General features: G+C 40.5%; 1 protein-coding gene across 1 annotated transcript in view; it reads right to left on the bottom strand.

Moving 5' to 3' along the window:
* ube3c (ubiquitin protein ligase E3C) overlaps window positions 1–24,607 on the bottom strand; it is a 48,512-nt gene that overhangs the window by 22,977 nt on the left and 928 nt on the right. Inside the window, exons 2-14 of the mRNA XM_042331913.1 lie at window positions 23,871–23,972; window positions 20,037–20,090; window positions 16,728–16,802; window positions 15,900–16,046; window positions 15,170–15,285; window positions 13,046–13,203; window positions 12,292–12,454; window positions 11,951–12,183; window positions 11,221–11,375; window positions 10,292–10,479; window positions 7,333–7,419; window positions 2,825–2,985; window positions 1,733–1,972 (exon numbers count right to left, since the gene is read on the bottom strand). Of these exons, the coding sequence (XP_042187847.1) occupies window positions 1,733–1,972; window positions 2,825–2,985; window positions 7,333–7,419; window positions 10,292–10,479; window positions 11,221–11,375; window positions 11,951–12,183; window positions 12,292–12,454; window positions 13,046–13,203; window positions 15,170–15,285; window positions 15,900–16,046; window positions 16,728–16,802; window positions 20,037–20,090; window positions 23,871–23,936 (1,843 nt within the window). The 5' untranslated portion in view covers window positions 23,937–23,972. The remainder of the gene's footprint in view (window positions 1–1,732; window positions 1,973–2,824; window positions 2,986–7,332; window positions 7,420–10,291; window positions 10,480–11,220; window positions 11,376–11,950; window positions 12,184–12,291; window positions 12,455–13,045; window positions 13,204–15,169; window positions 15,286–15,899; window positions 16,047–16,727; window positions 16,803–20,036; window positions 20,091–23,870; window positions 23,973–24,607) is intronic.

The raw sequence follows: 24,607 nt of genomic DNA, 5'->3' as shown, positions 1-24,607 counted from the left end.
CATCACTAATACCAAGTTATAGTCCAGCTATCTATTGTGCAAGCTACCAGAGCTTAAAATCTGGAGGGAAAGGTATAATTATCCATTATCCATCAATACTTCAATTAATTCTGATTTGGATATTACTTTATCACTCTGTCATTTGAATAGTTTAAAAGACAAATGGCTCAAATTGTCTGTAAATGGCTGACCATATCAATTAGCAAGTGGCTGCTTACTTCAGCATCTCTTGCAAGAACACACATACACAATTCTGCATCTGCAGCAAGCACCAGGAGACCGTCTAAATTATCTTTAGTCTAATTTGGAGAACTATCAAGTTTAAAAACAACCCATTTCTGAGCACAGAGCGACATCAAGGCAGGAAGCACTTGTAAATCAAATCGAACTCCGACTTAATTGCTACATATAAATTGACTAAAATCGGTCAAAAACACAAATTTATTTTGCCAGTGCTTCATCATTCTTCCAAATTATTATATTAATTTTACTAATATATTAACACTGTATTTATCTCAATCAAATCATCATCAGTTACTAAGCCTGCCAGGACTAACAGCTTTCTTTAAGTGCCATACATTATAAAGAATAAGCAGATTGGTTTGACTAGCAGCTATCCCTGACTTGTAGAATGAATAAGCATTCCTTAATTAGCCCATCAGGTTAAGTGCAGGCATTAATGGGTGCCTGCAAAAACTCCAGCATGACATTGCTTTCCAAACACAGCCATGCAGGATCTTCCATTAGCAATATTAATACAAGCTTAGTTGATCATTTTCATTCAATTAACTTCTTTCAATTAAATAGATAGCTTTGTTCTGCTTTAACAAAAGAAGCAATAAAAAATAGAGATGGCTGATGACTTGCAGTGAACATTACTGAGTTATGGGTCAATAAAAAAAACCTATAAATCTAACATTCAATTTTGAAAATGCGTTTATTTTATGCTAACTTGAAGTGAGCGGCTTCAGGTGACTGCTGGTGTTCTTGTCCCTTGCCATTTACAATGTTTTCCCTAATGAAAATTCACATACTTCATTTGCGACACTTCTGGCACTTTCACATATTAAAATACATTGCAGCCTCACCTTGTGGAAACCTCAGTAATCAGGGTAATTCAGGACACTTTTCAATCTAGTTTCTTGTCATTTGAAACCGATGACCAAATTCCCAAACACCAACGAGGAAACCTTATAAAAGGCAAAACTAACTGAATAGCAAGATTTCACTGTTTATAAAGGATGTTGATCACCAGGAATTTACTCTATTTTGTGGGTGAAATGTGGCAGCCAATTGCGAACAGCAGTGTCCCAAAAACTGCCACCTCCCTTGGCTCCCACCCCCAGCTCAGTTATCAAGCCAGGACTGCCATGCACCTCGGGACATCCTTCCGATATGAAAGACACATTATAAATGTAAATTTGCTGCAGTTTTTACATAATAGGACATTGAATCTTGTAAGAAACTTTGCCATTTTTATCCCACGATCCCTCAGGCTCCCATCTTCAACCATCACAGAAGCAGCTCTTCTCTAAACCTAGTGACCTTCAAGCATCATCACTGTAGTGATTCAGTAAAGACATCAAATCATGAGAGAATGTTAAAAACCTTACGCGTTTTCAATTTAACATTTGTTTTTAAGAATGAGGAACTTGGGGCTAAGTAAACCATACAATTGTGAACGGGTACACGTAAGCAAATTTTACAGTTGTATTTATTCACAGGCTCCAACCCCCTACCTTAAAGAGCTGAATCCATCTTTTGCGTTCTGCTTCAATTCTTTGCTGCATTTCTGCATTGGTGCGAACTCCAATGCTCTTAAATGCCACAATGTACTCCTCCCGCACTTCTGGCTTTGTCTCTGGATACGCCAAATGAATGATTCCAAGACAAGCATCCCGCAGGCAACGGGATAACGTCACCAGCTCTCTTAAAGTGAACGGCATCATTGTTGACAACTGCTGGCCCACACCTAAAGTGAGCATCAAAGCAACATCAGCATTTAGCACACAACACCTCACTGCCAACATGCAATGGCGAGGCAAACTTTCGGTTGGCGCTGAGCTCTCAGAGACGCTGCCCCACGTGAAGGGTGATGTAGGAATGTAAGCTGCGAGTTGCAATTTTCCCGGGGTTAGTTAATGCTCAATATTTCTTCCTCATCCAAACTCACCCCAAAACAAGATTAATTAGTGTTGTCATCTCATTTCTGTTTGAGGGGTGTCTGTCATTGGCACAGATTAGCCGTCACATCTCAACACTTCAACACAAACCATGTGAAACGTTTTGAACTATTGAGAGCTACCGTATTGAATGTGATAAATATTTAGTTCATTCTAACTTGCTTATTTGTTCTTAACAGAATTAGTTTTGGGTGTGAACTGCATCACTGAGCAAGAACTTGCTGACTGATTACAACTAATTGGCCTCGGAAAGCAATTTGGGAGTTGCAATTCTTCAAAAGGGCTCATTCATTGCATTTTATCTCTTCCAAGTGTTTGTTTTCCGCCTCCACCTGGAAATTGTTCTAATTACGGAGAACATGACAATGTGTAGAATCACTGGTGATAACCTGGCCTTTCTTCACACCTGTTCTCAAAATGAAAGGCAGGAAGTTCACCTTGATAATGAGCTATTGTTCTGACATGGACACACAAGTGCCTTTCAGAATGCAAGAGAGGACAAAGATCACTAATAATCTGATCAAATACAAACAGTCTAAATGAATGTGATCAATCACATTATATCACACTTTTGAAACTCACAACACAATAACATATTCAGAAATGGAAATTCCAGCAAAATTGGTCCAGCTGCACGTTACCTCCTTCAACTTGTTCCCCAAAAAATTCTTTGTCGTGGACTGAAATAAGGGAGTGGCTGAACAGAGAGCTGAACAGGTAAAAGAGAGGAATGACCCGGTTGGAGTCTTCAAGGGACATCGGAGATCCTCGTGAAATCACCTGCAGCAATGGTACCATAGACCTTGAAGCACACAAGTGAAACACTTAATTGTTGAATATCAGTAAACTTTGCAAACAACTTTGCAGAATCCCACATATGACAGAATTATCTATTTGAATATGAAATACAATTGACAAGAGGAATAAATCACATGCAAATAATCATGAAAAATCCACAGAGAGACACTGCCTTGTCAGAGTACTGTGGTGAACGAGAAGAGTTACAATTATTTTCCCCCACAATTATGCTCGGTGATAATGAGGAATACAGTCAATGCCCCTTAAAAGGAACACTCATCATATTATAGAAAATGCTGGAAATGCAAAAAAGGTGAATATTTTACTTATGACCATTAGGAGATTGGATGACCAGACATATATACCCAAAGATTTTATATGTTGATTTGATTGAACTCTTGCTTCAGCATTGCAACTTTCCAGCATTTGCGGATTCCGTTGACTACTTTATCCAATTGTGCTATTAAAAATGTGCTATAGAATGTGCATTGGAATCAGTGGTTGAGCACGGGTTCTCTTTAATCACAATACAAAGCGCTCATTAACTCTTATCTCTGTTACACCAAATAAAAGACAAAGTCCTGGATTCGACTGAAACAAAGCCGTTACTTTTAGATCTCATTGCACCTCCTTCAAAAAGCAACAGGTTTATTTAGAAAGACCATTTGCAAGGTTCCTTTGAAATAACTCATCCATCACTGTTACTCCATTCACTTCACTTAAAGGAAAGTTGAAAGCACATGTAAGCGCCACAATCATTAGCAGAATAAACTGCAAACTTTTTTTTAAAAAAATGTTGGATCTAAAACCAAGTTTCAAATGTGAAAGGACTTGGTTCTAACCCACTGCGGCCTCTCATCACCCAGAACTATTAATATTCACAAATGTGGAAGTCGTGAAGTAGAAAAGTTTATGCTCTTGAGAGAACCTGCAGGTGACGTTCAACAATAACACTGATAATCTTAATATATAGGTTCAGGCAGAGGAAAGAGAGGACATCCAAGCAATATTGCTAGTTATCCTATTGAAACAATTTGTGTCGAATGGTATGACAGTGATAACTGGAGGGGAAATAGATTGTTTTTCAAGATTCACAGCAAATTTCCTTTATACTCTGGAGCTTGTGATAGCGACAAGCAGTTGCGGTAATTAAACCCCGTGTTACATTGTCACACGAGTAACTGTACATTGAGTAACTGTACACTTGTCTGACATGTGGCAATCGCTGCGAACACCAAACATTTGTGCGTGCTGCAATCAGAGACCAAGATTCAGCAAAGCCCGAATGGACAGAACGCACAGGAGTCAAGAAGATGGAAAGTGTGGAGTATTAGGCCCCCACTTTTATGGGTTGATGCAAAAAGGACCCAGGAAGAAAGCCAACACACAGTCTGCATGAAGGTAGAATTCCTTAGTGGACAATAAGACTGAAGGACCTCAAATTGAGAGTTGAGGATAGCGCGAAGAAATATAGCAATCTTCTCCCCACAGCACATTGCCCATCATAGACCCTTGTTTTTACCTCAAGATCTCACTCTAGAGAGTGCTTCCTGTTTGCCATAAATTGCCAAACCGGCTTAATATGGAAGGTTGCTTCAGGTTTCAGAAACATTTCTAACCACACCCACCACCCCACAGTAGCTCAGTTTTGAAATACACAGAGAATGGTACACGTTTGTTCGATCAGGATACGAATAGAGCAAAGGAGTTGAGGTACAGATAGATCAGCCAGAATGGCAGAACAGACTCAAGGGGCTGAATGGCTTTCTCCTGTTCCTCGGTTATGATGTTCCTGTGAAAATGAACGAAAGAGACAGATCTCGGTGTGATTCGCAATATATGCTGCTATATCAGCTGAGGGAGGAAATAACTAATTTAAATAATAAGTGAGGCTGCCCTCTTCTGGTTGCTCTTCAACAACACTAGCTACAAAGTGATGATCGGGTGGACGTCAGAGGAGGACAAAAAGCAGCCCAGGTTCTGATGTCCCCGCAGAAATATGCACTCATGAAGAATGTACGTGGGAAAGTATCAGAGGGCAAGAGTCAACAACAACACAACGTAAGACTTGCATTTGTATAGGGGCCTTTACGTGGGGTAGCTTCTCAGAGCGCTTGGAAGTCGGTGCTTTCAGGAAACGTTTGCAAAGATTTCTTCAACTTGCTCTCCAAATCATTATTTCACTTTTAAGAGAAAATCCTTCAGATTCCCGAGGCTTCCCTGCATGTCAATTTACAATAATAATCCTTGGATTTGATATAGCGCATTATCAAGTCTTCGAGACGTCTCAAAGTGCTTCACAGAAATATGTAGTGAAGTGGATTGACTACGTACTTGTGGGCGAAGTGGCAGCCAATTGCGCACAGAAGCGACCCGCAAACAGTTGTCGGTTGAGATTCACAAGATCCAGGCTTAAGATATAGTTTATGACGGACACACAAGTTACGGTGGACACACAAGGAGTGTATTCCTCAGAGCGAACATAACCCTTCAACAGAATTGAAACAATGCACAGGAAGACACCCACATACAGGGTTACAGGGAATTGAGCAGCGAGAGAGAGAGAGAGAGAGAGAGGGAGAGAAAAAACAATCACAGGAAGAAAATTTTAAAGTTATGAAATCGGGGAGCATTCGATGGGCGATATCCCTACATGATTCTCTTATTCACTCCTCCACCTCTCACCAACTGCTTCTCACCAGCCAATTTCTCCTGCAAATATAGCATTTTCTGCTTCAAGTCCACCACTACTTCTCACTACTGTCCCACACCCCCTCACACACCCCTCCCACACACACAACTAATTCACACGGGACATTCTTCAATCTCACGTATCTTCTGTGATAGCTGAAGCCACTCAACGCTCAATTGGTGAAATCAAGAAGGGAAAGACTGCTCTCTCACAACATCACGGTTTATCCCATAAACATTACCTCAACTCAATGCTCACCTCTTATTGCTCCAACCAGCCTAGCAAACACCAGTAGCACAAACTTCTCAGCCTTCCAGCTGAATATTGTCTTTAATATTGTAAAGACGTCCTCCTGACGTGAAAGGCGCTATACAAATGTCATTTTGTTCTTGTTGTTTGTAACATCTTTCAAAATCTCAGGTGTCTCCTCCACTTTCCACTCTATCCTCTAAGAGATTTGCCACGATTCCCGTTTCCTCCAAATATTTAATCTGAGTCATACTGGAATTTCATCTGCTTTTCTCTCCACTTTCCATTAAAAGCATCTTTATGGCCTTAAAAAAAAGGCTCAATAAATACTACTTCTTGATGTAATTATTCATTGAAATTTATTTTTATTCTCTAGGGGGATTCCCATGACTGCTATCATATGCTGACTGCCCTGCTGTGGATTTCCAGCATTTTCAGTTTGTACGTCAGATTTCCAGCTTTTTTATTTAAAAACACAATATAGATGTCATGATTGACTGCGTGAAGACTAGTTTAAATAAATCAAAAAGCGTTTTAACTTGGCCTTTGAGTTCCAGCAGCAACAACATACACTAAAGAACAATAACGAAGAGTCAACTTTAAAAGAATGACACTAGTATAAATTTAATTAAATTGCACTTGTGACAAATGTTTTGCTCTCAGCATCTAAATGGTTTCATATCAGTGAAATTGCTGTTTTTGATACCCTCACAACCTAAGCCATAAGGAGACTGACCACACCATACCTAAAACTGATCCTTACGAGTTGTTCTTTCAAATAAACATGGGTGTAGCTTTCTGTACAGGGGGTGCAACCAGTTGAAAAAATACAGGTCCGGGCTCCAGGACTAAGAATAGAACACACAGGCTCTTTTCGTGGTAGGCTCTAAGGAAAATGGAAAATTGCAACCCTTAATTATTTTTTTGGGATGTGCAGAATTGATCCTGCAAGCCCGTAAGAGGTTTAAAGCTAATAGCTCAGGTTACATAGAATACAAACATTTATGGCACAAAAGCTAAATTCAAATTGAAATGAATTACAGTACGGGACACAACTGTTGTTACTATGTACAATAAATGGCCCCCTTAAAGGTGCTAAAATGATTTTTTTGTTGAACTCATCTCTGCCAGCAACCACTAACTGAACCAACATTAAAAAAAACAAAAATGGATAAATAAATAATTGGAGTTGAGATACAGATCAGCCATGATCTAATGGAATGGCAGAACAGGCTCGAGGGGCCGAATGGCCTACTCCTGTTCCTATGTCCCTATATATAAAACAAATGTGCTCAGTTATCCGAAACAGGCAGGTACCCATCTAAGTGAACATCAGAACTAAATGACCACAAATTAACCTATTTATTCACAGTATTAGGGAAGCAAAGTATTAGACATCCACTTTCTTACCCTGTAATCATTTTCGTGGTTACAGATGTGATCAAATGCCAAAGGTGCCGTAGAAATCTTGCGTTGAAAGCCAAGCTGTACAGGAGTCTGGAAGAAACCACAAGCTCATAAAGAAGTGTCTGAAAACTGCCTTTTTTGTTAATTCACTTCATAAGTTTTAAAAATAAGTCATGCACAGAAATCAAATCAACACAGAATTGTAGTGTGCCCAATTTGAACCTACAACCACCCACCCCGCCCCAAAACAGAAATACACCAAAATGTTCACATCCCCAATTCAGCACTCAGCGACACTAACTCGCGTGAAGAGTACCTGGTCAAATGCAAGTTGTTGTTGTTGATGTTGAATCAAGAGAAGAAGTGGTACGAGTTTATTTGGGTGAGGGAGAGAAAAGAAATAAAGAAAGGCCTTGTGACAGAATGTACGAGGGACACCCCAAAAGTAATGCTGTTGGAGGCCAAGGCTTCATGGCACTCACCGCTCTCCTTTACTCACTTCCCAAGCTATTAAGCTTCTACTCTCTCCACTTTCAAAATGTAAAGTAATCTTTGCCTCGAATCTACCTTGCCTTACCTCCAAATTCCTTCCCTTTCTTGCTTACTGTCTTCTGAAAGCTTCCCCCTTTTAAGCAACTTCAGATATAAACAGTATATAAGATGTGAAGTTTTACAAATAACAGATTATGTAGAATAATGGATTCATGGAATGAGTTGGTTTTAGTGTCTAGATTCTAATGACAAGAGAAGCCCCAAGATTGAAGTTCAGTAAGGTTTCATAAATTTCAAGAAAACCCAAGATGATGATGTACACTATTTAGCAGGTTACAAGTGATTTGAATCTACGAAGCAGTTCCCAGATGGCTAAGCAATATCACACATTTAATTGGCAGTTAATTGGAGATGGTCATTATCAGCACTTTGACTCCATCACACATTAGTGTCAGAATACACTGGTATGACTTTCGTCTTAGAACACAAATAAGCGATCAGGACTTAAGTGGAAATAAATGAGCAGACAGTTTTACTTTCACGGAGCTGTGTGTAATACATCAAACAACCTCCAATTAACAGATGAATACAGAATTTGCTTATAACATATGCCAAGTGCCAAATTCCTCAGTAGCCTACTTTAGGAAAACGAGATTGTATAATACATATATATTTTAGTCAGCCGGGTGTGTGACACATGCAGAAACCCAGCACATTGCTCCAAACCAAACTGGGAATTCCATGTATCCCACCTACACATGGAAATCGCACGGATAGATTGTTGGAATGGAATGTGCTCTCTCCCTGGAGGGACGCGTCCTGCTAATTCAATTCCGGAGAGTATTAGGCGCAGGTTGGCAACAACACCAACAACAAAATTACATCTGTATGGCGCCTTTCATATAGTTTGACAATCACAGTTCACAATCTTGTGTCCCCGGTTTTTGCACTATAGGTTACTGTACAATTGCGAAACTTATTGCAATTCTTCAAAAAAGGGTAAAAATTGTCAAACACACGGTGTTCAATAAAAAATGGTGCAAAAGGATGCAAACGATCTAATTCAAATTAATTTGGGGATTTCTTGAAATTTACGAACCTTACTGAACTTCAATCCTGTGGTTCATGATGTCATTAGAATCCAGACACTAAAACACACGCACTGAACCCCAAGCCACAAATCCATTATTCAACGCAACCTGGATCTGTAAGCCTTCACATGGTGAGTTAGCTCGGTTTATTTTGCGAAGGCCATCATAACCTTTAAGCTACCACAAACACTAACAATTGCACAGATTTTAAATTGCAGGCTTTAATTTGATGCATGTAGGCAAAGAAACAAAGGAGAGGGGAAAAAAAAGTCCCAACTCGGAAAATGATAGTGAACAGCCACCAAATGCCTAAAAGCCTACAACAGCCGCAGTAAGCATGTATTTGGACCTTTCTCCTGGGCTGATGTGTAGTAAAATCACTAGAGCCAGGCATTTCACACAGGAAATGGCAGCTGTGCTCATACAATTAAAGGCATGGAATTGCTTTCTTCACTTCAGCGAGCACCTTTACAAACAGTTGATCAGTAAACGAAACCAGTGTGATGATGCATTTAAAATCAGCACTCATTACCAAGAAGGTAGGCTATTTGCAGCAATAAATGCAGACTCCCCAATTCAGCAGCAGCTATGTTCTTGAAACCTCACATCCTGCCCCTGTGCAATTAGTCCACAAGAAGCTAATTACCTTAATCGAGCAATGACAGTTTCACTGACATCTTACTTCCTCCAACAGCTATAAACACTCCTAAACTAAGACAGCAGTTAATAGGTTTTCAGTGCATTATTTACATTGCTGTTTTGCACTAAACAGCTTTAAGTACAGCTCATAGAGGCTGAAGCATTTAAAGCTTGTGCTTTATTGTTATTATTTGACGTAAAGGACAGATAAAAACAGTTCTTTGTAAAAATGTAAGTGTGCTTCCCTGGTCAGCAAAATATTGTCGTTTTCTTATTCAGATGTTCCAGGGCTGACTAATTAACAGCAACGACCCGGTATTTTATTCAGATTTTCTTATGGGAGAACAACTAGCTGATTGTTACAGGATTGTTCTACATTGAAGTAGATAATGGCTTTGGTCAGGCAGCAGTCAATTGCGCACAGCAGTGTCCCACAAACAGTCGTGGATTGAGTGACCAAACTATTATTAAATATATATACATTTTTTGAAGGGATTATTTCACCCAGAAATGTGATCCGCCAATCGACTAACAACCGGGTTCTACTGACTGCTGGTAAACAGAGGCGTGTGTGTGGAGTAAGGAAACTTGCCCAACGTTTCGCCCTGACCTGCCCGGGAATCAAACCCAGGTCCTCTCGCTTGTGAGGTGAGTGGTCTAACCACTGAGCTACAGGACTCCACAAGTAAAATTTTGCAGCTCAATATTTTAATACGTCGACCCAACAGCAAACCACTTGCCTGATTTTTGGAACCATCATCCTATGCTGTACCATCAGAGTGTGACAGATGGATGCCATCATCGTGAAGACGTCTTCACTCACTGAGTCCTTCCATACTAGATTCAGCAAGGCATTGGTTTGTTGTTTTGTGTCCAGCTTCTTCAGACACTCCTCAATAATTAAATTCACTGAAATTCTACCATCATCCTTAAAACAGAATTAAACATATGTAAACATGCATGCAAACATTTTCACAAAATGCCTTCATATAAAACACAACTAAATATTTAACCATTTCAGTGTAGAATAAAATATTAATCATCTGTTAATAACAGATGATAATAACTATCAAAGGGATTAACACTGACAAAATCACAACTTTTGCAAGAAGCTTGTTGTTATGAGTGGTAATGGCAATCATTCAGAAGCTAAAATTTGAGGGAAACTGCCAGCAATTATGAAAAGCCATCTAACTGCTGAAAAAAATGATGTAAAAATGATAGGAATCATTTTTAAGTATTGCTTTTACAGAATCAATTATCAGTGGCAACTGCTTTCCGTGCCACAGTACCTTTTAACTTTTCCTCCCCTTCTCTATCTCAGGCAAGAACTTTGAATAAAATGTTTCCTCCATGCGTTTTTAAAGTTACTGAAGTTACACAACAGCCATTTGTTCTTATATGAACAATCAATTGATGAATCTATTTTTCAGTGGAAGAATAGTTCAAATATATTTTATGTATTAAAAAAAAGCATGGAATAGTTTGAAATGCAAGGGTCCCATGGTTTTATAATGTGCTGAAAGTTTGCACAGTTCCGAATGCATCAGGATTAATCACAAGTTAAACTTAATCCCAAACTAAATACAACTCCATTTTAGCCTTAATGAAGTACGGGTTAGGAAACTTAAGGCATCAACAATTAAATTAGAGACATTTGATTTGATACCTTGCTAGTAAACATTTTGTGCTCCTCCTCTTCATCATCCTCTGTGTCGCTGCCCAACTCTCTGCCATTTGAGCCAATCAGTGAAACAGGCAACTGTGGCAAAAGTGACTGCAACATCCTTAGATATACAAGCATGGCATCCTCAGGGAGATTGCCTAAAATTATTTGGTGGGAGGAAGAGATTGAAATTACTACTCTTCACAAGAATAAATTCTGATATGATTTCTCTACAAAATATCTTACCATTAAATGAATTGACACGAGATTCTGTTGCGTTTGTTTCGATGTTATTTGATCACACGTGAATACGTTCAACATCACGCAGCAGAAAGAAAACAGAATTCAGAATGGGAGGGGGGGATTGTTGGCCTGGACATAGGGGAAACTCCCTGTTTTATTTGAAACTTGCCATAGGATCTTTAACGTCCCTGAATAGGGCAGGGAATGTTGGTTTGTTTCACTCGAAGTACAGTACCTCTGACAATGCAGCACAACCAGCACCGCACTCGAGTTCCAGGCCCCATGGTGGGGCCTCAATCCACAACCTCCTGACTCAAGAGGCACGAGTGCTGCTACCTTCTGAGTCAAGGTGATACCTTTCGGATTTTTAGAATGTATTTGTTTTCTAAATAGTTCAAGCCTCTTAATAGAACACATTTACACCGCTTCAATATTTCCAACATCAAATTCTTTAGCCTTGAGGAACCGGGAAAAGAAAAACCCTCTGTACCTATTTGTGATTCTCCGACAGTAAGTACAAAGTACAGAAGCCATGGAGCTGTATCCCGAGTGAAGGCAGGTCCTGCTGAAGCGTTGTTCTTGGTTATTAATAGTGCATTCAGGAAAGCTATGTAAGGGAAGGACACCCTTGGATCACACAGTGCTGGAATAAGGAAGTTGAAGATTTGGTCTGTGAATGGCGCAGTGAAAAACTCTTTCGCCAACGCTGCAAAAACCCGGTGCCTGTGTAAAACAACAATAGTCATTCTTTACAAAAAAGCAGCAAAACACCACAAACACAAAATCACCATACAAACAGAAAGAATTTCTTAAGACCTTGTTTTTTTTTACCTTGCACCTTCTGGACAGGATGCATACGAAACGTGCAGTGGTTTCAGAAAATTCTCTAACAATGTCATAGCGAGTGGAACACGAGAAACATCCAACACATCAGTATACTCTAAACTTGTTGGAAGCCTATGATTAATTAACATGTAAAGTGATTTGTAGTAACCTGCAGAAAAACAGAAGAGCCAATTAATATTCGTAATTCCTCTAAGCTTTCTCGATATACTGTCTCAGTCTTTGGTTTTTGACCGATTCAACAATCTATAACCGCGCATATAATAATAAATTGGTCACTGAATCCACAACTGTTTCTGGGACGCTGCTGTGTGCAATTGGCTGCCACATTTTGCCCACAAAATATTCAGTCAATTCACTTTACAGTATATTCTGTGAAGCACGTTGAGACGTCTTGAAGACATGATGAAGCGCTATATCAAATCCAAGGATTATTATTATTATAAAACCAAGAGTTTTATTTCCCTTAATCTGAACTTTCAGAATTTATGCTTTCGCTCACGATTTATTTCTAAGATCCATACATGCAAAATGATCACTTTGATGAGGCACCAAAAAGTGACCATTTTCCCCAGCAGAACGAAAAAAGGAATCGTAAACAACAACATGCATTTATATAGCACTATTCACACAGGGTAGCGTCTCAAGAACATAAACCACTTCAGGAGAGCGAGAAACAGAGAAGTGGACAGAGAATAAAATGAGCAGGATTGTTTATTGTGAAGAAAACTAAGTTGCTGACCTTTCTGAACCATGTAGTGCAAAATCTGTTCAATTAATGATGCTACACAGTTAGCCTCCTGTACACTGGGCAAATACGTTTTATCTGAGGAAAAGGTCTCCAGCATCCTCAAAGGCACTGTAACATTCAAGTTCTCATTGTTACAGCTCCTCAGTAACCTAGCCAAACAAAAAAAGCAAGTTACTTGAGAACTATGTACAGTGAAGAATGACTTGGATTTATATCACATACACCCTTCACGCAGAATAAAGTCTGAGCGCTTTATAGTGGCGGGGACAGGAACAAGTTGGACTTGAAGAGAGATGAGACAGAGCAGTCAAAGGGGGTTATGCCACAGGTGAGGGGAATAGAATTGAAAAGCTCAGCCATTGATGGTAGTGAAGGGAGCGCACAGCAAGCCCAAGTTGGCCAAAGGAAGAGAGCAAGCAGAGGAATGAGGTAGGAGGAGATTGGAGAGATAGGGAGCTGCTAAGGCATGAAGGGATTCTTCGGTGAGGATTTGGAAATCAATCTGCTGAGAGACAAGGAGCCTTGGACCTTTAGCGAGTACTGGGTGATGGACACGATGTTTGGTGTCGGTGAAGAAGCAGGCAGAGATTTCAACAAGTTGAAGTTTATGAATGATGGTTGATGGAGAGACCAGCGAGGAGAGCATTGGAAAATCCAGCCAGGAGGTGACAAAGTCATGGATTAGGGTTTCAGTGGCAAGTTAAATAATTAATAAACTTGCACATATTAATATACCAATACAAGTCAACCCTACAAACCTTCTCAAGTTAGAGGTTTCACAAGCTATAAATACTTTTTTGGGGAAAAAAAGACACTGAAATTTAACAATCCCTTCAATAAAACTTGCTCCCCCCACCCCTACAGTTCACAGAGAAGTTGTGCCAAAGGTATTTTAGAAGAAAAGGTGATATAAACAAAACCTTGAATAAAATAATAGAATTAAAACCCAAAGAAATCCTACAGCTAACGGATTCCATTTAAAAATAACAAGGTGGGATCTTTCTTTCTTTTTCACCAAGAGTCGAGCAGCAGAATGATTCTGAATGTCTGTGGCAAAGTGGTTCAACAGTGGGTCTTAGTATTCAATAGTGTCGCTCCTAACATTTTGTCTAGGGCCAGAATCCCAACAGATATTTTGTCTTTGTAACAACAATAAATTACATTTACACAGCATCTTTCACGTCGGGATGATATCCCAAAGCATTGGACAGTCAGGGATTAGGACCGGAGTTGGAGATTGGGAACAGGGGGTGGAGCGTGGGGAGGGTAGGGGTAGGAGGGTGACCGAAGGCACGGTCGAAGAGGAAAGTTCTGAGATGGGCCTTGAAGGAGGTGAGGGAGGGGGTGAGGCAAAGGGACTCCGGGATGGCGATCTAGAGAGTGGGGCAGAGAGGCCAAAGGCTCGACCCCCTCCAATGGTGGGGAGGGCCGGGCAGGGTGGAGGACATGGAGCAGACAGGCAGGTACGTCGGTATGGTAAGTGGGGTGGTAGAAATTACCTGCAATAGGAAAAGAAATCAAACCAGTGAAACCTAGATTACTTTCTCCCATCTTCAAGCAGCCTGTGAATCAGTGAGACTGACAGACGCCCGAGTATCTGCAAAACCCTGGGAGCTGGATGCTGCTCTGATGTCATGACTAAAATACGTTCTGCTGCAAGGCTAGATGGTACAACACTCAAATTTTTTTATTTTATTTTAAAAAGGGAGATGGGAGGTTACATCCATAACCTCTTATGGAAACGTAATAGCTTCCAGCTGTTTCCTGTTCGGGGAACAGCTGTCTAAAGTTATAGAGGAAATGCTCACAGTGAGGTTTTCTGGCTACAGAAGGGCTTACAATTACAGCCTTCACTTCTGTTCACACCCCTGAATCACCACATTGCTGTGGTTATGCTTTCATCTTAAAAGCGGTGAGGAGACTAACAATTGAATTTCTGTGGTATCAAAGGTACAGCTAACAAATCTGAGCAAAAAAAACTTACCAGGACAAATTTTCTTTCAGTCATTCACAATTATAAACATCATATTCATTTTCCGCTCAAAATAAACACTAAGCTTTTCTTTTACAACTGTACAAGCTATCTGTCTGAGTGAGATGTAAATAAAGGCTTACCTGCAGCATAAACCCAATAAACGCTTTATTTGATACAGACAGATTTGCCGGTTTGAATCAGCAAGCTGTTGCATGTATTGAGAACTGTGCTTCACCAAATTCTGACACATCCATGTCTGGGGAAAGTAAAGGGTTACATTTTATTTTCTTACTGTAATCCAGTGTCCAACTAAACAGATTCATTAAAAAAAGCAGAGTCTTCAAGAGAGTGTTTTGTGAACCTTTTTCATCGTTTACAAGATCAATCTTTGTACGGTACTGACAACACTGACATCAAGACATTCCCACTCGCGTGAAATATCACTGGGTCCATTTGCATTGGCCCTTTTCATTATGGGGTAGAAGCTCTTCTATTTAGAGCAACAGAATACCATCCTGACGAGTAGGACTTTCTGAGATTCAGCACTGGGAAAAACACCTATTTTATATTGTGACATGCCCCCATTGGGTAAGATGTGAAATTGTCAAAAGTCTGCAGAGAAATATTCTCTGTTGAGAGGCTTCAACAAGGAGAGCTTCAAGTAGAAAAAGGCTAATAGCAGTACGGTGCAAAACACCAATAACCAGTCAGTGACATAAAGTAGCTTTAAAGTAATTTATAATACAACCCAAAATTAACATTTTATCTTGTATTCATTTAATAGGACAGCAACACTTAGTCATTATTACTGTATGTATGGAATTATATAAAATTAAGAGCCTGTTTATAAAGGCCTATTACTTCCCTTACCAATCTATCTGAATCCTCATTTTGCTTGTAAAAAAATAGGAGTTTCCTTATTAAAACAATCAAATTATATCCATCACTGATAGAAAAATCTCCTCCTGGTCGGACTAAGGAGACACAATTATCAAATTCACTTCGCTGAATAGCATGCTGCAAATAAAATGAGAGAGAGTTAGGATTCAGCATTCTAAATAAAATATTCAAAGGCATTTTTTAAAGGCAGCATTAAATTGAACTTTCTCGCTATTCCACGATAACTCCCTTCTGCTTGAACAACTTTCCAACTCTAGATAGAATTCCTGGTTCAAATAAGTTTGTGCTATTCTAGTTACGTTTCGTCCAAGTCTCGTTTCGAGAATACCCAGTACTTCTCAACAAATTCTTTTTTTTTGTTCAATCACAAAACTTTGCTGGAGTATAGGTGAAGAGCTGCAACAATATTTTTATCCATTAGAAATTTAACTTTACTTATAATAATGATACAAGGAAAAATACAATATAGTAACTTTGACAGAACTAAATTATTCTAACACGCATTTACTATAAAAATGCCAACAACCAAAATGAAACTATGTGTGTGTGTATATATATATATACACATATGTATATAAATGTTAAGTGTTTTTTTATTAGAACGATTTTTTTCTTATTTCCTGCTCAACTCTCACAAATCTTTGCACGCAAAAGCAATAAACCCAGTGTGGAACAGTAGGATATTGAAGTGCACAGAGCAGTAAACTGGACAAGTGCAAATTAAAAGTTCTCACTGTCCCATTTCATTAGTCAGTCCAATTTAGTGCTCCCTTCCTTCATTGTAAACAATCTACATACTTGCTGTTTTCGATCCCTGTATCCTCGTACATAGGATTGAATGATAACTGCATTCCTCTGCCTTCGCCTTTCTTCCTGGAGAGAGAAATGAGAGAGAGAGAGAGAGAGAGAGAGAGACAGACACACAAGTTTAACAAGGTTGTCTTAATTAGGCTCCTGAGCACTTTCTGTGAATCACCATTCATAATCTCTCTACCTGAACATAAATGGGTGCGCTTCCCCTTTTTTTACAAATGGAACAGAAACCAATACATATTGAAAGCACTTTCCCACAGCTGCCAGTCTTACCTACCAGAATTTTACTACAAAGACTCGATCCTTCAAGATGTCAAATAGAATTTCCAAGAGTTTTGTATAATTTCCAGATGAATGGGAAACACAAGCATTCTGGTGCCACCACACCTCAAGCAGCAGCAACAGCTAATTCTTTTAGACCAGCTGAATACATTAATGGAAGGCTAGAGTCTACATTTCTTCTTATTCTGCTTGTAAATTGTGAAATAAAATCTGCGCTAGTGTCTGCGAAACACACAGTGGGAGGGGATTGTTTATGTGCAACTGTGATTATGCATGAAAACAGCACCTCTTTGCTTATTAAATACATTACACTTAAAACCAGGCATCAATTTTATAGTTATACCATGGTTTCCCCTCCCCTACAATTTTCACCCCTACCCTGAAGGCATTTTCTGCTTTCCACTGGGCAGTTTGTTTGCTGCTCCAGTGCACTGCCCAAGTGGGCATTATTCATGTCAGAATCTATCCATCTGGAATCCTGATAGGCACATTTTGGGTTACCTTGATCCTCTCTTATTTTACCGATGTTATCCAAGGGCACTGAGGCCAATTGTAGCATGCAAACTTTGCCCTGGCTGAAATAACCAACACCCCCCTCCCCACCTTCAATTCTATATATAATAATCCTTGCATTTGATAGCGCTTTATCACGTCGATGGGATTTCACCCACAAAAAATACAGTTAATCCACTTTACAGAATATCCTGCGAAGCGCTTTAAGAAATCTCAACGACTTGATAACAACAAAATTACGTTTGTAAAGTGCCTTTGACGTCAGGAGGATGTCCCAAGGCGCTGAACAGTCGGGGATCAGGATATAACATGCAATTATTATACTATAATAATCCTTGCATTTGATATAATGACCATCTTCTAGTTGTTCATCTGTATTCCAACCCACAAATTCTAACTGCATAACGCTAAGTGCAAATTGTGGCCCTCACTTTAAAAAAAAGGGCAAATATCTATTAACATGAATGCAAGTTTGCCTTGCCGAGTTCACTCTGCTTTGATCAGATGTCAGGGTGAAAGATCAAAATGCCTTAACATGACAATTTCAGGCGCTGGAAATATGGTCTGTGTCATGAGAAATTAAAACTCTATCCAATCCATTAGAGGGAACTGGATTCTAACATATCAAAATGCCCCATAGAGAACCACAGGACTATATGGTTATCTCTTTGTCCAAGCTGCAGGTCACTTGAGTAAACCAAGGACAAACACTTTAATCACGCCATAAAACTGCATTTTATTATACTCAAGGCCAGAGCTATTAAGTTGTGCATTTATTGGAATCCAGTGTCTGGATTTTTCAAGTGAGTAATTCTCAACTTTTCAGTCATGAGGGTTAAAGAGGTGCAAGACCCTTTCTGGGGGAAAAAATAACATTAGAACAAAGTAAATGACAAGGTTATTAATTCATCCGTTTTCTCTATCTGGAGATGGAAGTTAATTTTACATTATTGTTGGCTATACAATCATTCTAATCGGTCGATTGAAATGCATTATCTTAAAAAAAGTGTTTGATAGTACACCAGTTAGACAACAAGGACTGGGCCTCTTTTTTAATGCGACATCCTGTATAAATGAAACGCGTTATAAGCTTGGGAATTTGATCAGAATAAGGGGCTTATAGATTGTTACCATTTTTGCAGGACCAGCTAATTGAGATACTAACTGCTCAGCCATGGTTGTAGCTCAGTGGTTAGAGCACTTGCCTCACAAGCAAGAGGACCTGGGTTGAATTCCCGGCAGGGCGAAATGTTGGCAAGTTTCCTTACTCCACACGCCTCTAGTTACGACAGTAAGTATGAACCTGGTTGTTAAGTCAATTGGTGGATCGCTTTTAATTTGGTCACTCAATCCATGATTATTTGTGGGACGCTGCTGTGCGCAATTGGCTGCCGCATTTTGCCCACAAAATATACTCAATTCACTTCACAAAGCGCTTTGAGACGTCTTGACGAGGTGATAAGGCGCTATATCAAATGCAAGGATTATTATTATTCGCCAACACCCAAATGAAAACAGATTTCAGATGTCAGTGCGTTGAATCCCATGATCCAGCTGGTGTAGTCATGTTAAAAATAACACAAGCTCAGCGGATGATTACACCGCATGCTTCGGCATTCAGCCAGCCCAATGTGATCAGTTCCAGACTTGAGCCCCACTCTGCGTTGAGTTAGCCAATTGATTCCACTGAGGAGGGTACGACAACTGACCTCAACAAACCAGGGCTAGAGAGGGAAGAATCGGCAGCCAGGGTTCCCCACTTTCAAATGCTAGTAAATTGACCTATGCTGGAACTTATGGAAGTGCATTTCTGAATAGGAAGTTGGGATCAGGCACTCTCTGTAGCTGTGGTTCCAACAATCAAACAGTAACTTGCATTTATATAAAGCCCTTCTCGTTACCCTACATGAAACAATATTAATGCACAAAGAATGACCACTCGCGGAAGATAATGGAAAATCACTGCCACTGCCAAAACCTTCAGCCTACAAGGGTCACTGAAAGAAAGCTAGGTGAAACAGGAAGATCCTTTCATTTTAAGAGACAAGAGGCATACACTTCCACTTAGTATTTGCCTGCAAGAGCATTTAAGGTTGCTCAGAAACATGCAATATTCTTAAATTCAATCTGTATTCAGAAATTTGTTTTCCTCAGCTCTTAAAAAGTTCCTTTGCATTAAACACAAGTTTTGCACAAATAGTACAATGTGCAAACGTAGCTTTAGTTTCTCCACCAAGTGTATGATGAATTGCGCTGTTTTATTGAAATTTATTTGTGAAATTAACATTTTAATCAATTGGGTGCATACAAAAAAAATCAAAACTAGCAATAAAAACTCCACGGTCAATGTCATCTTGGAGATACTGCAATCTACGTCTGTTGCCGGATGATACAAGTACAGACTTTTTTTTATAAAGAGAAGCAAAGATCTGTATAGAAACATGGTTAAAAACACGCCAAATCAAGGCTTTTTAAACAGTCAATAAAATCTCAATTTACCTCTCGTTTTCGCCTTTCTTCCTGCGTTCGATGTAGCAGTGAAGCTTTTTCTTCCTTCAAGAGAATTAAAAATTATTACATTATTACTCCTGTAATTTACACACCAATGAACAAAAACAAATTACATTTCTATTGTGCCTTTCACGTCGGGGGGACGTCCCAAGGCACTGGACAGTCAAGCATGTGCATTCGAGCTAGGGGTTGGAGTCAGGAGGTGTGGAGGGTGGAGGATTATTATATTATATTAATCTCAAAGCACTCGACAAATGGCCGTACAAAGTAGGAAAATAATTAAAGATATTAAAGTAATACTTTTTTTTGAGAAACCAGTGTACGATTCTGGTTGTATTACAATAAGAACATCTCAGCACTGAGGGAAGTACAGCAAAGGGCAACTCGATTGATAGCTGGAACTAAGCACCCGATTTATGTCATGAAGAGAGGCTACAGAAATCGGGAATGTTCACACGCAAAAGACAAGACTCGGAGGACATCTTATTGAGGTATAGTACTTGAAATCCTGAAATCCAATAAATACAGAACAGAGACTTGGACTCAATTTTACATTCAGAAGTAGATGACCCGGTCGGGTGGGGGAGAGAGAGAGGAAGCAGATTTGATCGAATTCAAGAGGGAATTAGCTAGGTATTTAGTTGGATAGCTCGCTTGGCCACTCCAGTTGCATCAGTTACTGAGAAGTGGGAAATGTAGCGGGAGACCTGGAGCCATTGTGGAGCCTCCAGACCCGTTCGGGGTGGGGGGGGACAACGACGACAAGATGCATTTTTCAAATCATTTCTTCTCCTTTAGGCTATTTTGAAATCCTGAACGTGTTACAGCGTGTGCCCCAGAGTAGCAGAATTTGGATTTATAGATGCAACTGTACACACATCATGTTCCTGACTTCACTCCAACCAGCCTCGAACTCTGTTTTGCAATGAGTTCATCCAAACTGGAACACAGTTCAATTTTGCGTCAGTTCTACGAAATGGAGCCAGTGGAGGCTGGTACGAACTGGGGTGATGGGGGCGAGGACACAGGCCGCAGAGTTTTCAATCATTTGATCCTTATTAATAGTGGAACTGGGGAATGCATTGGAAAAAATCAAGGCAGGAGGTGACGAGAACATGACTGAGATTCTCAGCAGAGTTCCAATGACGCCCATGGTTAAAGCAGATTCTCTAAAAAATTTTTTAATCCTTGCATTGATGTAGCTCTTTACCACATTGTCAAAAACCTCTGAAAACACTTCACAGGCTTTATTGCTTATTTATTTTGCGTCTTCCACGTCAGAAGGACATTCCAAGGCACTGGACCGTTAAGGGTTTGCACCCGAGTTGGGGGTTGGAATCAAGAGGGGTGGAGGGTAGAGGGTTGGGGATGGGAGCCAGTGGAACCAAAGGCGCAGTCAAAGAGGAAAGTCTTGAGATGGATATTGAAGAAGGCATGTGAGGGGGTGAGGAGGAGAGATTCGGGGTTTGGAGTTCCAGAGGGTGGTGGCAGAAAAGCTGAAGGCCTGACTGCCAATGGTGGAGTAGTCAGGGGAAATTGGAGCAGACAGACCAGTGCCTTCTGAACAGAGGGAGTGGGAAGGTTCATATGACGTTAAGAGGTCACAGGGGTAGGGAGGAGCAAGGCTGTGTAGGGCCTTGAAAGGGAGGATGAGGATTTTAAATTCTCAGATAAGCCCTCCATTCCTGGGACTGGCTTTTTTTTTTTTTACCAGTCATGACAAATTATATGAAATAGAAAATTGTACATAGGAGTTTACGAATAGAAAGTCATTCAGCCAATTGAGTCTGCACTGCCACAGACCACTGCTCCATGTACTCCCTCCTCTAATTCCACTTCCTGGCCTTATCATGCTGTTCTCTAATATATTTCTACTTCCCAAGTATTGATCCATCTCTCTCTCTTCCCTAGTCTTAAGGTTAGGTCCTCCAGTAACTGATAGGCTCACCAGGGGATAAAGTCACACTTTTTGTCAAATCTTTGATATATCCGTAACACCTCAATCAATCACCTCTCAACCTCCTCAACTGAAGAGACCAATAATACTACTAATAATAATCGTTGCATTTGATATAGCACCTCATCACGTGGTTGAGACGTCTCAAAGCGCTTCGCAGGATAATCTGTAAAGCGCGTGAGATGGCTCAGACAGAACAGAGGAGCAAAAACTGGCTTGGTAAATCCAAAAGGTACGTGTATAACCAAAAGACAAGTATTTGCAACAGAAAATAAACTAAGACGCAATGACATTACACAAACCTTACATAACTCCATGACACACAAAGCTCTCCTCTGCTTCAGAATATACACTTAAAAGCCTAAGTTGCAGAATAACACCAGAAAATCCCATGTGACATCAGCAGGAACCAAATAAAACTATAGAAACTCACCAAAACAGAATTCATTCCACAAGCACCAGATATAAAAACAGAAACGAAATCTTACCAAATCAAATTATATAGAGTTGCAGGCAGGACAACAGGAAGAAGGCAGGTACGTGGGATTAGGCAAAGATAGTTTAATAGAATAATCTTTGCATTTGATATAGCATTTCGTCAAGATAAAATCTTCCAATGGTAATAGCTGTTAAGTGTAGGGACTGAGTATTTGAAGGCAAATACAAGTTAATTTTGTACATAGCAAAGCCCCACAAAAGGCCATGAAGTTAATGACCACCAAAAATGACTAGTCATTGAAGTATTTAGATAGGCTTCAAATGAGGGAGTCAAATGGATTCTGGAATGGAGTTCTCGAGAGCGGGAGTTGAATTGCTGAATGCTCACCCTCTAATGGTGGAGCAGACACAGCGGGGAACACATTACAGGCCAGTGTTTGATGAGTTTGCAAGGTTAGAGGGAGCGAGGGTGGGGTTTGTAAGGAGGGGAATGATGACAAAGGTTTTGAGTGGAGTGGGACAGAGTAAGAGGAGAGGGACTGGTCAACTATGCCTGCCAGACAGCAGTGGGCAGAGGAGGGGCAGCAGGTGGTGGCTTCATAAGCGTGATGGTGGTTGAGAGGGAGGCAGATATGGAGGCAAAGGACTGTAGGCTAGGGGCAGTGGTAGGATGTGTAGAAGGATAGTGGTGCTAGCGGAACGGAGAGCAGGCAGGGAAGTGGATGTTGTCTATCTTTGAGACGAAGAAGTCTAGGACCTCTTTGCACTTTGGCATTGGATTCAGGCGATGAGGCTTCGGTGAGGAGAATGGGTCACCGGAGGCCAGCCAGGTTTCCATGAGACCAAGAAGGTTAATGTGCTCGTCCAGGATGAGATCGTGGATAGTGAGAGGTGACACTTTGCAGGGGAATGCGAACAGGGTCATTGGTGGGGGGAAGGCGCAGGGGGAGGGGTTGTGGATTGTTGAGCCTGGTGGAGAATACCAAGGCGAGAGCAGAGAGAGGCTATGGAAGGGTTCAGGAGGGAGAGAAGGTGAGCAGGGAGGTAGAAGATAAGAACTGAGTGTGCATAGTGAAGGATGGGGAGTAGAAGCGGGCATGTTTTGGGAGGAGGTGGCTCGGGGCGTTAGCCAAAACTCGCAGCGAGACTGGAACCAACTACTTTAGCGGTGGATGGTCAGACGCCAGTCCTTGAGGGGGCGAAAGTTGTTGTTATTTAGAGTTGGAAAAATATCTTGTTTCAATGCTTTACAATACAAAAGTACATTTATATGGCCCCTTTCACGTCGGGAGGGCAGCCCAAGGTGCTTGACAGACAGAGATTTGGACCCGAGCTGGGGGTCGGGATCGGGAGGGTGGCTGAAGGTACGGTCGAGAGGAGAGTTTTGAGACATCAATGCTTTACCACTGTATCACCAAGTCACTAACCTTTCTGCTTGCCCCACCAAGAGATACCTTGGGTCGAGTTTTGAAATCTCCTTCAAAACTGAACATGTCTATACGTTATCCCATCGAGCAGAGGTACAGCTCCTAAATGAGACATTAAAGTTCCATTTATAATCATTTGCAATTAAAAAGGTCTGCATTACGAATGATGCAATATTCAGGGAAGGCAAGTTCAAACATTAACCTGAAGACATTTGTCACAGGTGACAATTAGTGACAATCAAAGCAGAAAATACAAGAGCATCTTCCTGAAAGGGGATGGCCCAGAAATTAACCTGCCTGCAAGTAAACTCATAAATTTAAGGACAGGTGTGTTCAATGATGGGGTATGGTTACAACCCAAAAGTGCAAAATCATGGTAACACAACTTCCTGTAAAGTTTTCTACATTGCAATACATTTGATACTATATCAAGACAGCAATTTTTTTTTTTTTTTTAAAAACTTGTCTTTGTTGACCCGATATAGACCTCGTGAATGGTAGGCAGGAAGGGGGGGGGGGGGGGATAAAAGGATTTGGCAAGGGTTCGCGCTGAAAGGTGAAACCCCGGAGTGCGAACTGCTCATTGAATCTTACAGCACACAAGGAGGCCATTTGGCCCATCGTGCCTGCGCTGGCTCTTTGAGAGAGCTGCCCAACTGGTCCCACTCCCCCACTCTTACTCCGTATCATGACAAAAGATTCCTTTTCAAGTACATATGCAATTCCCTTTTGTGAAA

Source organism: Callorhinchus milii, unplaced genomic scaffold, assembly GCF_018977255.1.
Source record: "Callorhinchus milii isolate IMCB2004 unplaced genomic scaffold, IMCB_Cmil_1.0 Scaffold2, whole genome shotgun sequence".
NCBI classification, from domain to species: Eukaryota; Metazoa; Chordata; class Chondrichthyes; order Chimaeriformes; family Callorhinchidae; genus Callorhinchus; species Callorhinchus milii.
Note: the sequence above shows the minus strand (reverse complement) of the source record. Positions and strands in the feature narration are given on the sequence as shown.